The following is a 15,080-nucleotide window of genomic DNA, read 5'->3' on the forward strand; positions in this document are numbered from 1 at the left end:
TCCTGGTTACATTTTAGATGATATTTTAATTATTCTTGGCTTAAAACATATAACTGGTGGTAAGTATTCACAATTTTAAAGAAACTTCAATGTAAATTTATTCACAGGGTGCTGCCACTCGTTTTAATTATCCCTTAATTACCAATTATGAAATGTAATGTCCATGACATTGCATGGTATTTAGTTTTATATTCTAAAGCCAGTAAGATATATTTTCATGAGACTTCATACGCAAAGCTAGTTTTTAGGGGCTTATCCTATAATGCAAGTAAACTATAAAAAAATTAATTACAATTGTGCTAATGAGCGTCATGGACATTACATTTAGCGTCATGGACATTACGTCATGGACATTACATGTCACATGACACTTACCTTTTTGAAGGTTAATGCTACAATTTATCAATTGGACCTATAGTAGGTAAGAGAACATTTGTCATAGACCTCATCAGAAATTTGTTTCAAGCTAAAAATAACCCAAAATGTAATGTCCATGACGCTCTATTAAGACGTGTAACAAGAAAGTTGACAGGTTTTCTTAAAAATATTATCACTGTTCATGTTAACTACTTCCCTGTTTAGAAAATAAAAAGGTATTCTAAAAATGTTGAACCTTAACTTCACAGAGTTTTGGAATTGAGTGTGTTGTACCCAAAACCCACTTCCGTTTTTCGTAATGTCCATGACGCTCGTTAGCAATGCTCTGACTCCTTATAATTCATTTGAACTTTTCCAAATACATAGTATCATTTGACTTACTAGGACACAAGATACTAGTATCAAACACAAAACTATAAATCAAAGCTACTTGGTGTGTTTAACTGACCAACAAAGTTCTAAAAATTTCTCCAAACGTAATGTCCATGACGTGGAATTGCCCATTTGCAAAATATCTGAATATCCACTTCTGTAATAGAATTGTTTTTATAGGGCTATAGGTAGTCATGTTGCAAACTTTTGTTCACTTCTTACTACACATTCCAAATCAATGGATGAAAAAGTACTTGAATCCACACAAATAATATATTAAACTGCATACAAATTGCTACATCAGGGCTAAAAACTACTACTCTCATACTATTGTATATTGAGTAGGGTGGGGAAAGCTTTAGGTGTACAGTACACAGGAAACTTCATTTCTGGCTGGCTAACGGTCGTAAAACTTTCACCCATCAACGCTGATTTGAAAAACGTATCTAGAAGTGCTCTCATACGTACTACTCTACCTAGATTAGAACAATATAGGCCTATGAAGTTCATTCTGCTATCGTCTCACCGTTCACACGGAGACGATAGCGGAACGAACTGCACAGCAGGAGTAACTCATCTACCTAGTAAAGTTCATGGTTCTAGCTCATAGCTGGTCAGGCTAGTTCATCCATCGTCTTGTTTTCAACCTCAAAACTTCAAAGCTTCGTTATGATACACTGCATCATGTCATGGAAAAGGAACACAAATAACACACTATGCAGAATTCACTCCAGTGCAAAATTGTCATGAATCATGAATGAAGAAAGATCATGATTCTCATATCAAAGATAGCTTGACAAAATAAATCAATCCATAAAAATAATCGGAGAATAATCACATTGCCATTGCAAGATATCTCAGGATTTCTAGATGAAAGTAGACAATCTTTGTGCCAGAGGAAGGCAAAATTATTAATTATTATTATGTATTGTAACACGTTACAATATCCGATAGGCCTACATTTATTTACAATCCAACAAAAAACAACATGAATAATAAAAGTAAAGAGTTTTTTTTTACAAAGCAAAGCAAAGTAAATAACGTAACTCACGTATAACCCTGGTGACGACTGCAGGAGATCTGCTCTGAAAACTAGTGCTGTGAGAGCATGAGACGAAATGAGACTGGGAAACTCAGAGCATCTGTCCTTACTCTATGCTCAGAGTTCAGAGGTATAGAGTGAGAATTGAACTTTGAAGGATTTTTAGAATAGACCGGTTACCTAAAAAGTGCTCGGATAACTTTCCGTATGGCGCCACACAACAGTCACGTAACACACGTTTTCGGTGTGCGCCCTCTCTTGGCGCGGCGAGACTGTACATAGACTGGCCCCCCAGTCTTTATCCGCCGCAAGCCGCGAAGGGGGGCACAAATGGAAGCAAATTTAATTTTTAAAATTTGACTTCAAGCTTATTCAATGCAATTTAAGTGGAATATAGAGCATTTCTAAGCCTCGTGGGGCCCCCGATATCGCTCACCGTTACTGATGCATGGAGTTGGAGCGGAGTCCACGGTCACATACCCCATAGGAGGTAGAATTATTCGTGATGCCGGCTACTTTAAAGGCAGTGGACACTATTGGTAATTATCAAAGACTCGCCTTTACAGTTGGTGTATCTCAACATATGCATAAAATAACTAACCTGTGAAAATTTTAGCTCAATCGGTCATCAAAGTTGCGAGATAATAATGAAAGAAGAAAACACCCTTGTCACACGAAGTTGTGTGCGTTTAGATGGTTGATTTCGAGACATCAAGTTCTAAATCTGTGGTCTCAAAATCAAATGTGGAAAATTACTTCTTTCTCGAAAACAGTGGCACTTCAGAGGGAGCCGTTTCTCACAATGTTTTATACCATCAACCTCTCCCCATTACTCGTCACCAACAAAGGTTTTATGCTAATAATTATTTTGAGTAATTACCAATAGTGTCCACTGGCTTTAATTATGTTGGTTTAGATTAATTAATGAAGCAATATTGTACCCTTTCAATGTGTTAGTTGACTTTTTCGACCACATTTTAAAAATTCATTCAGTGACTTGATTCATCCATTTCAGCTTCATCAGTCATCATTCAGTACTCGTGTCGTATCAAGTTGTCACTCACGGATAAGATAGCTCAAACATTGAATGCTTATTACCTTGAATTCGATGCAGTTCAATGCTGTTTTTCTAACCAAGTTCCTCGCTACTGTGGATGGAATTCCGGTAGAGTGTAAGCGTGCGCCGGGCGAATATAGCCTCATTCTCCAGAGGCAGATTTACTCGAAATTTAGCAACTTTCAGTAGGCATTGCGACTTCTTGGATGCCATAATTTAAAGACAACTATTTCCTGAAATAAAACTCACTTTGTTTATGACTTTCACCCTCATGAAATTCACAATACGCATGTGAACCCCTTTATGATACCATTTGTACGACATGATTTAAAAAAAAACCACACAAATTAATAGCACAATGAGGTGCACGCAGCCCCCCAAAACAAGCTTTACCATTGGAATTTAAAAAATATATTTCGACAATTTGGTGAACTCACGTTACGTATTAAAAAACAGTTTTCCATCAACTTACTTTATTTATGATTTTTACACTTATGCAACTTAAAATAAATACTTTATGGAACCACTCTATATGACTATTTCACAAACAACAATATACAACAAAGCAAAAAATAACACAATTTGGCTGCAAAAAGCTAAACTTCCAACTTAGGACACCCAATACCAATGTGAACGACTCCATATTATTACAAATTTTCACAAACAACAATTATCATACAACAATAACACAGTTTGTAGGGGCTGCACAGCGCCTCCATATTATTGGTGGAAGAAAAATGTTTTGTCAGTGATTTTCTTCCAATGTGGACTTTTTTGCTGAACTCATAAACAAAACAGTTTTCACTGAAGCTTCCATCATTTACACGATGATATTTTTATGAAATTCATGCATATTATGTCAACAGCTTTCTTGCTTATTACGGTCGATATTCTTTCATAATACGCTTACTAATAACTTTCCAATTAATTAACTGTCATTGCATTATAGAGCAATAAATGTTTTAAACCTCTACACTAAGTTCGTTACTCCAATCATACATCCACAGTCATCAGAGCACAGTTTCGTTAAGTTCATGGATTGACGCGGACTCCTCTCAATCGCGATCCTGATTGGTCCATCCATTGAAGCACACGCGATGACGTAATGTTTTTAATTCCAGTTTGCAGTGAATAAACGCGTATTATGATGTCACGTGTTGACGTACGACGAATTGTTGTCTGTTTGACTGCACATGAGCAATGTTTGATGTTTGTAAAATATTTTAGTTTAGTTTAATTTTTGTAGAAAATACCCTTTCAAAGTGTTAATTGGCTATTTCGATCACAATTTCAAAATTCATTCAATCAACCGGTTCAGTAATTTTAGCTTCATCACTCACTCAGTACTCGTGTCGTATCAAGTTGTCACTCACTTTGTTACGTTTAAACTAAACACAAATACTGAAAGGAAAAAAAAAACAAATAAAAAAACCGCTTGTTTTCCACCTCACAGTGGTACGCTTAGGTGATGATATCGAGACTAATTCTTAAACGTGGCCAGAATGCATCCTTGCAAGATTTGGTCGTGTTCGTGAAGGGATCCTCATCTGGACTCTGTGTGCCTACCCACGATGATCTTCTCCCTTGGCAAATCGGTTCCTTTTTGCCACAGAGCCTCGTCAGCGTTGGTTACGTCCAATTTCCTACTTGGAAGCTCACCATGACTTCAACGACGTCCCTTAAATACCCCGTTGCTACATTTCTACATTTATTATTTCTACGTTTATTTAAATATATGGGCATTTCCCCATCAACCGAACCAACCAAACATTTACACTTTTCTCACTCTAAATTAGTTTGTGTTATTATTTTACGTGGACACCCACTTTTTAAAATTAGTTACTATTTAAAATTTGCCTTTAGCATAATATATACTATCAATAAACAAATAGCACGGCACAATGTAAACAGTTGACAAGAGCAGTTGAAGAAGTTTCCATCAATTCCTTAGACGTTCGATTAATTTTACATTTTCAGTGGTTTTAAAGCTAAGGATTCTCAGAAAACCCAACTGAAAGATGTGTTAGAAACCCCCCAGAGAATGAACCCCTAGAAAACACAAGCAGTCAGTTGGGGACTGAAAACCCAATGGCGTGATTTGAACCATGGTCCTTTAAGAGGTGCAAGCCAAGTAACAGTCATTTAAAGTTATGCAATTCAATATAGACCCTATAATCCTTTTAGGTGCGTTGAAGATCAATGTAGTTTTCTTCTGTTTCCAACTCCTTTGAAAATTGTATTACTGTTTCTTTTGTTGATGCAATGAATGACATCAGTTCCGAGAGAAGTTTTGGTGCTGAAAGCTATTGCCGTACAACAGGTCGCGACCTTTCTACTTCATTGTTCAGTTTGGAGTAAAGAGGTATGTGCACTGCGAGTTCAGCAATAGCTGAGCAGGGCTACCAAATTCCAATTCAGGCTATATTTATGGCTACACGTATTTTTTTTTTAATTCCAAGAAGACCAAAGTAAAGCTAATTATAACACACATTTATTTTTTGTTGGCAAAAAATACATCATAGTATTGTCATACTAGTATTAAAAGATCAACACAATTTTCACAACATTTTTTGTTTATAATGAGGTTTAGAATAATAATATTCCCTTTTTAAAACTTTTCACCCTTTATTAACTATCTGTTAAAAATACTTTGAACCTGCCTCAGTGCATTATTGCTTTCAAATTTTACCTAAGATAAGTTTAACTTGGCATTTCATGTAGTGACTTTGCAACCGAATACCAATCATTTGAATCGTCACTGACAAGTTCCGACTGGTGCCTTTATTTTTGAGAAACTATTTATTTTGTTAACAAGTATCTTGCTTCACAAGCAGAAACTTGAGCATGAATGACAATATGGTTTCAGAGGAGGACAATGTACACATACTTTAAAAATTGTTTCATGTGTGTTGACAAAACAGAGCGTTTGTCCTCTAAGAATTGCAGTAAAAAAAAAAAATTGAAACAGTATCTCTCTATAATTCATGAGAGTTGACTGCCCTATACCTTCCTCCATGCCTATACTGAGTAGGGCAATCCCTGGTGTTTTTTTGTTTGTGTTGACTCACTGACTCACCCCTCCTGGTCAGGTTTGACCTTGTCTTGAGCTCCGACACAACGTTTCAACCAGGACGACAATATTCCTCATTCTGCTAGGAGAAAAAAATGTCAAGAGAAGTCCACAAAGACGACAATATTCCTCATTCTGCTTGAAGAAAAACATGTATTGTTGCACAAACTTTGAGTGCTAGTACAACATTGGCCGTCAAGCATGCCAATAGTCAAAGTCTTTGCCCGCAGTTGTACGGTCTCACCGTCTCGAACACCAGCAAGACGTCATGCTCACGCGCGGCGTTTGCTGGCTTTTGCACGGGGCGATTGGTGGACAGCATGCGGGAAAAAGGGTGAGATGATGCAGCGTTTTTACTTCCGAAAATCAGCCTTTTTACTCGTCCAGTTCCAGCTTCAGACAATTTCCAGTTGGTCTATATAGTTTAAGGCGTCCACTTTAGTCCATGGGTCGTGTCAAAATTTGGCAAAATTGTGAAAAATTTCCGTAAATTGAGACAACGGAATACATACGAGTCTCAAGGTAATTACTTCCGTTATACATGTGTTAATTACGCCAAGTAAACAACAAACAATTTGCCTTGGTGGACCGTTTACTCATGATTATACTTCTACGCGTGGCGTTTACTTGTTGACAAATGAAAATAAATTTTTATTTTTAACAAAAGTGATGATTTGTTTCTTCAAAAATATTAACATGATGAAAACTTGGGAAAACTTCAGTGTGTTTGGCCTTCGATTTTCAACGTTTACACAGCAAACGCGCACTACATTCAACGGTGCGCGGAAGGAGTTTAATGTTGTACGGTCGCGGAAATGTTGTCCGTGAAATTTTGAGCATGAGAAGCATAGGCCTTTTTCAAAACCACGGCTTCGGCTTTGAATTAGGCTTCAGGCTCTTTCCTCTCGTCTGAAACCCTATGTACATTGTAAATACAGGCAACATGCAACAGCAATTTACTTTTATTATGCGCTTCAGGTTTTTTTCATGGGCAACCATCTTGTTTTTGGAGCTTCACTACGTAAGGGTGTACTATCGGTTCTTTGCTCATACCTTCGACTTGACATGCTTGATAACTTTATTTAGGCTTCATTTAGGAAAACCCTTCTTGACTGTAAAACTGTGTACCACCAGACTTCGCTTCGAGTACTTTGGAATGTTTTTTTAGCATCATTTATCCGTGGAAAATAGACTGAAATTCCGGACAATTCATAGCTGCAATTTGTGTGGTTTGCAGTAAGTTGGTTCTACTGACATGTTTGGCCATCGCCCGAGTGCCTGACACCTGGAAGAGTTGGATGGTCATCTTTATCAGTGCTTTTGAGTAAGTAAATTGACAGCTTTTGAAGTCACTTCACAACCATTCATTTGCGAGTTGTTCAATCTCTTGAGGGGTGACAAGAGGGGTGTGGGGCTAGGGTTCTGAGCGGGGGCAGCAACACTGCATGTGGCAGATCAGTTCAAATCCCTGCCGAAAACTTATACTCAAGTAAATCGGTGTTTCTGCTGTAATTTGTGATCATACTTTATTTATTATGTAAATTTTATTTTTTAATGTTTATATTTGTTGTGTATTTATTTATTTATTTTATTTATTTATTTATTATATATTGGTGTGTTGTAGTTTATTTTAGGTCATTTTAGTTTTAATTTTGTTTCAGTCTTTCTTTCTTTATATATTTTCTTTACCTTTTGTTTATTTTTTTCAGGGCTGGGGAATTAATTTGGTAAAACTATACATAGCTGCAGTGCCCATGTACATAGATATGTACATGCACTCAACACTATTCATTGCGACTATTCCATCGATAGAGGGCGCTTCTGTGTTGCACTTTTGCAATGGACAGTTTTTATTTTTCGACAACGTCTTCGGAGTATGGTACATATTGCTCCGAGATTATTTCTGTGGGGCTTTTGAAGCTATTAATGGTTGAATTTAGCGTGAATTTAGCGTGATCGGAGACAAACAATGTTCAAACCTTTCATTAAAAACGTGCAAGTGAGACTATGAAAGGAACAAGAGTTTTCTGAAGCTGCTGGTAAAACCTTTTCATAGTTTTTTTGTCAGATCGCTCTGAGATTCATTATCTACTATAAAAAGACTTCTAGAAAAATCTCTGCGTGATCGGAGACGCTCGAACCGCTCATTATATAGTGCTCTGAGATTAATTGGGGGGGGGGGGACAATTATTCTGAACATACCAAATCTGTATTACTTTGGTGATGTAACCGGACACTCGACTTTCTTGTCCTTGTAATACGTGCCCGTTAAAAGAAATCTGATACTGCACTGTTTTGTAAGGCACATTTAAGTTTTACCCAAATCCAAAAGGCCAACATTCCACAGCTCCACAGAGCATCTGGAGTGCGCCCGGGGCTCTTGAGCGAGCCTGGACCCCATCGGCACAAAGGTTTCGCGCACTATATGCGCTCGCATGCGCCATCTTTGACATATATGCCCACCCTAAAATGTTGGTCTGGGGTTGGCCCTTTCGTGAAGTGCCCCCATTTCCATGGCTCAAACCAACAACTCTGTAGTCATTTTTAGTTAGGAATGAATCTTGCCAACTTGTGTTAGCCAGCTTGGTAATTAATTGTCTTTTCTTGTTTGACATTTTAATGTTATGTATTTTAAAAACAAAAATTGCATTGCGATTTTAGTTAATTATTTTGGCACATCCAAAATTTCAAAATTATGATCTATTCTGAATGACCTCTTAGCATGAAGACAGTAATAACTGTTCAATGACGATTTAATTTAATGCCTTATTGGTGCAATTGGACATATCTTGGAAGGCTTTATTGGGGTTCAAGTGCACACGTTATCTGGTAGCGAAATGACAAAAACAAATTGCCTCCATGGCAACTGGTGCGAAGGACGCTGTAAAGGTTTAAAGCCACTGGACACGTTTGGTAATTGTCAAAGACCAGTATTTTTACTTGGTGTATCCCAACATTCGCATAAAATAACAAATCTGTGAAAATTTGGGCTCAATTGGTCTCCTAATTTGCAAAAGAATAATAACAGAAAAACACACATGTTGCACAAACTAATGTGTGTACTTTCAGATGCATAATGAAAAGGCTTCAGCTGAAGTTTTCAATTGTTACTATCAGCAGCTCTACATTCCTCGTTACCAAGCAAGTTGTTATGTTTACAATTATTTTGATTAATATTACCAATGATGTCCAATGCCTTTAACAGAGACACTGGAGAAAGGGGTCCTGGGTCCGGTGAAGGGGAATGTCATGTATCCGAGGAAGGGGTCACGGATCCGGGCAAATAGGGAGAGGTTATGGATCCGGGGGAAAAGGGGGTTGTTGGTCCGAAGTAGGGGTCGTGGGTCCGAGGAATCACATAAGGTTGTCTACTTGGATTAGAATGTGACATGCTCCACAAATCGGAACCTATGGGTTTTGGATCCAGATGAGGTTAATACTGGACTGGCATACGAGATCCCTAGAAATTAGCGTCTCTGCTGTTTATGCACATTTTGTTTCAAGCACTTAATTGCCTTTCAATGCATTATACCTTTTCACATCGCACAGGTTACAAATTGCTCAGTACAAACCAATATCACCATTTCCCCTCTAGATATACAGGTTACCATGACAACGTACTGCATCTTTGATGCAAGCCGTATACCTGCGTGAGTTGATGATGGAATGGTTGATGGCCGTGTCTGGTACTTGTTGACGTTTGACAGTGGAAATTTTAAGTGCTTTTATACACACTGGTTAATGAAGATGGCCAGTCAACACACGCAGTCATCATCAATAAATGCATCTTAGTCATGACGACACAGAGTTTGTTAAAGTGGTGATATGTCATTGACTTGAGGGGTTTCAATATATAAACATTGATACCATCAATTTGATATCTGATGCTTGCATGATAGCGTTTTGTACACGACACTCACAGAGCTTTCATTATTTTCTCTTTTTATACGCTGCTACTAAAATGACTTCTGAATCTTATTGGTACCGGTTAGAGCGAAAGCCATGACTTTATTTGAGGCGAAAAGGTACATCGGTGGTCGCTTTTAGCTTGCAAGTTGTCACCATTAAAAACCTACAGACGTTCGTCTGAGTGCATACAGAAAAAAACGTTGGGAGTGTCACGTATAGGCGTCTGTTTCTAAGCAACCGTTGGATACCGAGGGCATCTCGCTCAACCTTCAGTGCTCCGGAGTGTGTCCTGCTTTTAATAAGGAAACCGCGGAAGATGTCCGCGTTTGAAGTGACACTGCCAAGAATGTATGATCAATACTGGATTATAATTGCTACCAATTAGCTACAATGTCAGTCATCATTATAGACAGCCTGTTTTAAAGATGCTTTCTGCCGAACGATTGAGCAAGCAATCGTAAGAGATCACGTCTTTATTGGTTTTCAGCAAATATACTTTCCAGATGAAAGGATCATAGCATCACTGTCAAGGAATATATTGCAGTAAACGGAGACATAATTTGCAACACTTCGAGTGAAAAATACTTGTCAGATTTTTAAATCGTTGTTTGATTGAAACTTTAAACTCCAAATAATAAAAATCTGATATTAAATTCAACACACTGATGGTTCCCAACAGAAATACGTGTAAAACGTTGATGTATTCTCAAGGACTTTGACTGGGAAAGGAGCAAACTAAAGTGGTGAATCCTTGATGATGTTTGAGGAGTCTACTAGATCATGCATCTATTTTGAGAGTTAAACATCAAAATGCCGTTTGCAGCGCGGATGCCGGCCCATGTTGCCGCTAGGTAAGTTGACCCAACATATCGTACAGTTTGTTTTAAAAAATACTTCAAATCCGTTATATAAAGATGGTTTAAAAAGGCACCGGACAATTATGTTGGTAATTACTAAAAAATAGTTTAGCATAGAAACTAACCCAATTTAATTTTTTTAGAAAATGTCATCAGATTTGTACAGGCGTCGTGTAATACTAAAAATAACGCCAACCTTCTCAGCAGTCAACATTAAGGGGCCATTCAGAAAAGTCTCGTCAAGGTGGGGGGGGGGGGGGGGGGGGTGAAATCGATTTTCTATTTTCATGAAATTGTTTTGCTCCGCACATCCAAATTTTGTTTTTTAAATATTGAATGGTTTGGAAATAATATAATCTAGGGCTCACAGTAATGCCTCAACTGAACCAGATATTATGGATGAAAGCTCCCAACCTCAGAGGTTATCAGTGGTATTTCCTGGCTTAAAGGCACTGGACACTATTGGTATTAATTACTAAAAATAGTTGTTAGAATAAAGACATACTTGGTAACGAGCAATGGAGAGCTGTTGATAGTGGGGGAAAAAACATTGTGAGAAACGGCTCCCTCTGAAGTGACGTAGTTTACAGGTCCCGAAATCAAGAATCTGAAAGCATACAACTTCGTGTGACAAGACTGTTTTTTTTCTACCATTATTATCTTGCAATTTCTACGACCAATTGAATTCAAATTTTCAAAGAATTTTTATTTCGTGCATATGTTGAGATACATCAAGTGAGAAGACAGTGGTCTTTGACTATTACCAATTACCAAACTGCTACATTTTAGTTTATCGAGCAATGAAACTGACGATCTTGACTCACTGAATATATTTGTCTTCTTTTTCGTTTATTAATATACATCTCATTGCACATTGGTGCTATAGTTTAGAGTGACCCTCCCACTTCTAAGACAACCGTTTGATTGTCAGCTATTGGCACCCACAATGTCAAAATTGGTTTAGACTTTACACATTGACAAATTCTGAATGGCCCCTAACATCACCATGTTCTCTTTAGCCCTATTATACTAAATAAAATATGCATCCACACGCCCTTCAAATAGTGCAGAGAAATTATAGGTCTACGCCTCTCGTATGATATGCATAGACCTTATCGCAAATACCAATGCGCAAGCGCAGACTGTTGAATGAGGTGCATTGTGGGATAGATATGGATCAAATTTGGATACCATGCTGGACCACAATGCACCTAATTCCAAGCTTTACGCGCGCGCCCCGGTATTTGCGAAAAGGTCTATGAGTACGTCATAATAAAAAACGCAGCACTGCAAGTGGTGGCGAGCGTGCACCCATGCCTTATTTTGAGTAAGAATTATTACGTCATGCATGAATATTAATAGAGGCGTATGCAGTCCCACAATAAAGAAAAGTGTCGAAATTTGTTTTTCCCATTGTAAGCTGTTTCTTTGGACCCACCCATCCAACCACAACTATATTTTGAGAGCAACATATCGAAATATTTAAACATTGCAGTTCTAAATGATCATATCTTTTGTATCTATTTTTAATTAAAACCTGTTCATCCACATCCTTTAAATTGAGGAATTGTATGCAGTCCTCTGTATAGACCACCACTGACCTATACTGTCAGTATATAGAGATCAGTGGTATAGACTCGTCTGTGTTGTTGTAAGCTCATTTAGGAGCTAGGTATTGTTGGAAGATTGAGAGAGAGAGAGAGAGAGAGAGAGAGAGAGAGAGAGAGAGAGAGAGGGAGAATGGGGGGGGGGGGGGGGTTAAAGGCCTATGCACTGGCCTTCATCGAACCATTAGTTGCATTTCTAATACACACACCGGCCTGTCATTTCATCTCGTCTAATTAAGTAGCTTCGGTTTAGAGCAAACACAAAATAACGATTTACGTTTGATGGGGGAAATGGATTTGGTGCGCGTTCATTTTACCTTATTATTTTTATCTCAGTGAATTGGAAATTCTCTTATGACATAATATGATTGCGTTACACAGAGCAATATGATCACACAAGCTCGCTTATTAAGAGTGACCATTCGAATTTCCAAGTCAAATTCCAAATCAACAGAAGTATTTATCTCTGGTTATAACAACCATCCATTGGAACCATGAAACAGGTTACCAGAGCTTAGTTTCATTTGGCATTACAGGCACAAGCACATCTTGCTTCAGAAACTGGTTACCGGCATAAATGGCGATGTATTGATGCAAATTGTGCCCCATCCCACTGACTTTTTTTCTCGTAGCGAAACAATTTTCTCAGCAGTATTCTTTGTTTACTATTAACCACTTTGTGAAATTGGGCCAATCATTTAGAGCATCTTGGAAAGACCTCCCAAAATAGCTGAGAGTTAAGTTAACTTTTTTTCTGTGATAGTTTAGCTGAGAAAATGTCACGAGCTCCCAGATGGTTGGAAAATGTATCAATGGAAAATATATTTTTAGGGAGCTAAACATTATTTCCATGGAACGAAACAATTATTTAAGGAAACGAACTCACAATTGATTCCTTTACGGAATCCGTATCATAATAAAGAGCTCCCAAACACATTGTTTGGAAATGATCCTGAAATGTTTGTTTTCAAAGCCTTGGTTTACACGACCAACCTGTGAAGTATAAAGACGTCCGCATTATGTACAATGCATGCGGGAAAGTTGCCAATATACACGGTTCATAGTTGATTTGTTCTTATTGACACAGGCACATACGAACGTGAGCAAAGCCCCGGCCAAATCATTAACTGTTATATTTTGTTGTTTCTGGGAAAACTGGATGTGTTCAATGTAGTAGGGAATTTACTGTAGTAGGCCCTTACATCTCGTCCAATGATATAGTATTTATGGAAGATAACGTTTGGTTTAAATCTGCAGCTTTCATTTTTAGAAATATTTCACTTCGAAGTAAATTTGTTTTAACAAGATATCAGTTTGTTAGCCCCAAATTTTTAATTTGACTTATACCGCAAAACACTTATGTAACTATAGGTTTTCTCGGCCAATTTCGGCGAATGAGCAGCCAATTTAACCATCAAGCTATTCTATTTCGCGCGAAATCGAATGCTACTAAAAAGGGTCATTCGATTTCGTTTCATGATTAGTAAGATGTAATGTTGCGTCGTTCGATTTAACAAAATAATCATTCAATTTAACAATTCATCAAAGCAGCATTCAAATTCTTGGCGGGCGTGTGTGTCACGAAAAAGAGTGACGACAAGCTAAAATGAACAGAGTGCTAAAGGAATTTGACTCGACTCAAAACGAAATTGAATGGCTGAATTCTGAATTTGAAACGCAGTAACAACTGGAAAGGCAAAACAACTTTAATTCGAACGCATGAAAATGAAACTGACTGCTCATTTGCCGAATTTGACCGAGATAATTCTTAAAGGTATTAATCTTCCTACGTATAAACATACATTTCTGCGATACCTCAAAAACGCGCCCACTTTTTGAAATTTACAGTTGTAGCCTTAGTTTCATTCCACATTAACCTTTTAAAACAACCAAACACGGTTAAAAAACAAGGTAAACTTTGCCTTAAAACACTCAACATGTGTATCTTTGTTATTTATTTGAGTTCGTCGACAAAAGCCCTCCTTTGGACAATGCATTATGTTGGAAGGACAATTACCATACGGCCCAATCGATCTGTTGAATCTATGGTTGGAGTCTACCGTAATTGTAAAAATGTAAGGAATGTGGAATCGGATTTACAAGTCTAACATGAATAGTAAACTTGCGGGTACCACCATGAGTAAAATCTCTTCTGAAAAGAGCCGGTTTGGTCTCGACGTTTCGAACAGTATACTCTGCTCGCCTTCTCCTAAAGACGAGCAGAGTATACTGTTCGAAACGTCGAGACCAAGCGTTTTTCAGAGCCACCACTCCTTCAAAAGAGATTTTGCTCATTGTTGTACCCGCAAGTTTACTATTCATATTTATATTTATAGTCTCTCTTATTCTTCACACCATGCAAAGCTTCAAACACCATTTATTTTAACTATGATTATAATAGCATGCAAACAGATATCCTTCAAAACCCACAAGTTTCCCCCACGTGAGCTTTTGTCTAATGATTTATAGTTCACTCGATTTGTTGTATTTTCTCGACGAGACATGCATCTAAGCTACAGCGCAACTCTGTTTTCCGCGTACACCAAATTGAGCGCCTTCAGCGAAGTTACAATACAATGTGCAGTATATCAGTGTCTGAAACAGGTTTTTTAAAAACTGTGTTAAAATTGTATTGCTCACTAACGGAGATGTCGTGAATTCACCAATAATCAAATTTTCGATAAATTCAACAATAATTCACTACTCTCTTAATGTACACGCGTGGAAAAAAACCCCAGTCGTTTTGTCCGCCAATTGACTCTTGCAAAGAGCCATAATGGCGGACCAC

General features: G+C 37.8%; 2 protein-coding genes across 2 annotated transcripts in view; one reads left to right on the forward strand and one right to left on the reverse strand.

Annotated features, from left to right (window-relative positions):
* Nucleotides 1–2,015, reverse strand: part of LOC117300818 (kynureninase-like) — a 33,607-nt gene extending 31,592 nt beyond the window's left edge. The window contains exon 1 of the mRNA XM_033784654.1: nt 1,802–2,015. The gene's annotated coding sequence lies outside the window, so the exon portion shown is untranslated. The remainder of the gene's footprint in view (nt 1–1,801) is intronic.
* Nucleotides 2,016–10,631: 8,616 nt separating this feature from the next.
* LOC117300964 (short transient receptor potential channel 3-like) overlaps nt 10,632–15,080 on the forward strand; it is a 36,010-nt gene continuing 31,561 nt past the window's right edge. Inside the window, exon 1 of the mRNA XM_033784832.1 lies at nt 10,632–10,679. Within this exon, the coding sequence (XP_033640723.1) occupies nt 10,639–10,679 (41 nt within the window). The 5' untranslated portion in view covers nt 10,632–10,638. The remainder of the gene's footprint in view (nt 10,680–15,080) is intronic.

This window comes from Asterias rubens, chromosome 16, assembly GCF_902459465.1.
Source record: "Asterias rubens chromosome 16, eAstRub1.3, whole genome shotgun sequence".
Taxonomy (NCBI): Eukaryota; Metazoa; Echinodermata; class Asteroidea; order Forcipulatida; family Asteriidae; genus Asterias; species Asterias rubens.